At 41.2% G+C, this 1,593-nt stretch overlaps 1 protein-coding gene across 1 annotated transcript; it reads right to left on the reverse strand.

Moving 5' to 3' along the window:
- On the reverse strand, positions 1-1,258 carry polr1h (RNA polymerase I subunit H). Its single transcript, XM_061825431.1, has 5 exons — positions 1,106-1,258; positions 725-844; positions 545-648; positions 350-459; positions 1-282 (listed from the first exon to the last, which is right to left on the reverse strand). Exons 2-5 carry the CDS (start codon positions 840-842, stop codon positions 258-260), a joined length of 357 nt encoding a protein of 118 aa, XP_061681415.1. The 5' UTR covers positions 843-844; positions 1,106-1,258; the 3' UTR covers positions 1-257.
- Between the last annotated feature and the right edge of the window lie 335 nt (positions 1,259-1,593).

Here is a 1,593-nt window from a genome sequence, read left to right on the forward strand (position 1 = left end):
TTCACTCTCATATTGTACATCTTTATGATGGAGCTTCCCGGAAAGAGAGGGAAGAAAGGCCAAAGAGAAAGTTGACAGATGTATTGAAGGAACAAGAGGGCAGTTGGCGTTTGAGACGAGAATGCAGATAAGATTAAATGGAAAAAGGAGGATGCACTGTGGTGACACCTAACCGGATAAAGCAAAATTTTTAAAAACAAAGAGGACTTAATGGGGTTTAAAAAAAAAAAAAGCAGAGTAGCCACATGGAAATCTTCTCAGGAATCCTCTTTCTCTTGATACCTGCAACATACACACAATAAGTATATAGAATACACTAACTCAATTGATCAAATTTTTATGTTTTTACCTGCAATGTATGCAAATGAAAAAGACAGTTTGGCCTTCATCTGCAGATCTCATCTGCCTGGTGTGATAAATCATGCCTTCTTTATTACAACGAGAGCAGCGTCTGTCGATCTACAGCAGTGAACCATCACGCATACCATGATTAACAGTGGGCAATATACTAATGAACTTCAGGCAGTAGAATATCCAAATTTACCACAGGACCCTTCATGTCAGAGTCACCACTGGCCTCCAGAACCACAGTAGACCTGTTCACCAGATTAAAGACGACTGTTGATCGAATTTCTCGCCCTGAAAACTCTGAACAAGAAAATATTAAATGCAGTTTTATAATTAAATGACGTTATCAATGTGAAATGGAAGGGGGGGGGGGTACCTGATACAGGGATGGCAAAGGAGCAGCGGGGACAGCGAACAGTGTCTTCCACCCCTGGTAGGGGAAGAACATTCCCACACTCTGTACAAAAGTTGGGATCACTACCAAAACAGGACATGTCTGTGAAGAGACAATACATGCTTTTAACCAACCATATACCACCCAGCTGAGCGTTTGATTGCTATCCTATTCACTCGTGAACCAAATAAAATGGGTTGGGCGGGGGTAGTGGGGGGTCCTCTAAATATAATTAAAGGGAGAAATTATCAACGTCGCAGGGTAGCGTGGACTGACCATGGGGCAATAGTGTACTGCAATTGAAAATGATACTTTTTTTTAAAATAAAGAGTTCCGCATTGATATTGTTATTTGAAAACTCACCTTTTCACTTTCCAAAATAAAACGAGAAACAAAAGGCAAGCTTTCTCCCAAGCGCTCCAGTCCCTCTCCCAGAGAATCAATGTCGCATATGTATGACGTCACAGTTATCAGTGACCACGTATATATGACGTCACCATTATCGTGATTATGCGGAATATTTATACTGTACTGTATTTGGAACTCCTTATATTTATCCTTTGCAAACATTTATGGTAACATTCACATTCTTTTAATGCAGTTCTTTCGTTGTTGTGTTCGTGTCTATTTATTTAAGAGAGTCCATTATATATTGTTGTTTTCATGTCTATATTTTTTCTTAGAGTCCATACATCCATCTTTTTTCTTGGCCGCTTATCCTCACTAGGGTCGCGGGGCGTGCTGGAGTCTATCCCAGGTGTCATCGGACAGGAGGAAGGGTACACCCTGAACAGGTTGCCAGCCAATTGACCCCTCCGTAGAAATTGGGTCATCCGCGTCGCTGACCAATC

Source organism: Syngnathoides biaculeatus, chromosome 1 (assembly GCF_019802595.1).
Source record: "Syngnathoides biaculeatus isolate LvHL_M chromosome 1, ASM1980259v1, whole genome shotgun sequence".
NCBI classification, from domain to species: Eukaryota; Metazoa; Chordata; class Actinopteri; order Syngnathiformes; family Syngnathidae; genus Syngnathoides; species Syngnathoides biaculeatus.

What these genes read in the sequence shown, in the direction of transcription:
- polr1h (XM_061825431.1), bottom strand. Translation starts at nt 842, where the DNA reads ATGTCCTGTTTTGGTAGTGATCCCAACTTTTGTACAGAGTGTGGGAAT. An exon ending in CTGACATGAAGGGTCCTGTG is followed by an intron (nt 460 to 544) that starts GTAAATTTGGAT and finishes TCACTGCTGTAG; the next exon opens with ATCGACAGACGCTGCTCTCG. An exon ending in TTCATTTGCATACATTGCAG is followed by an intron (nt 283 to 349) that starts GTAAAAACATAA and finishes TGTATGTTGCAG; the next exon opens with GTATCAAGAGAAAGAGGATT.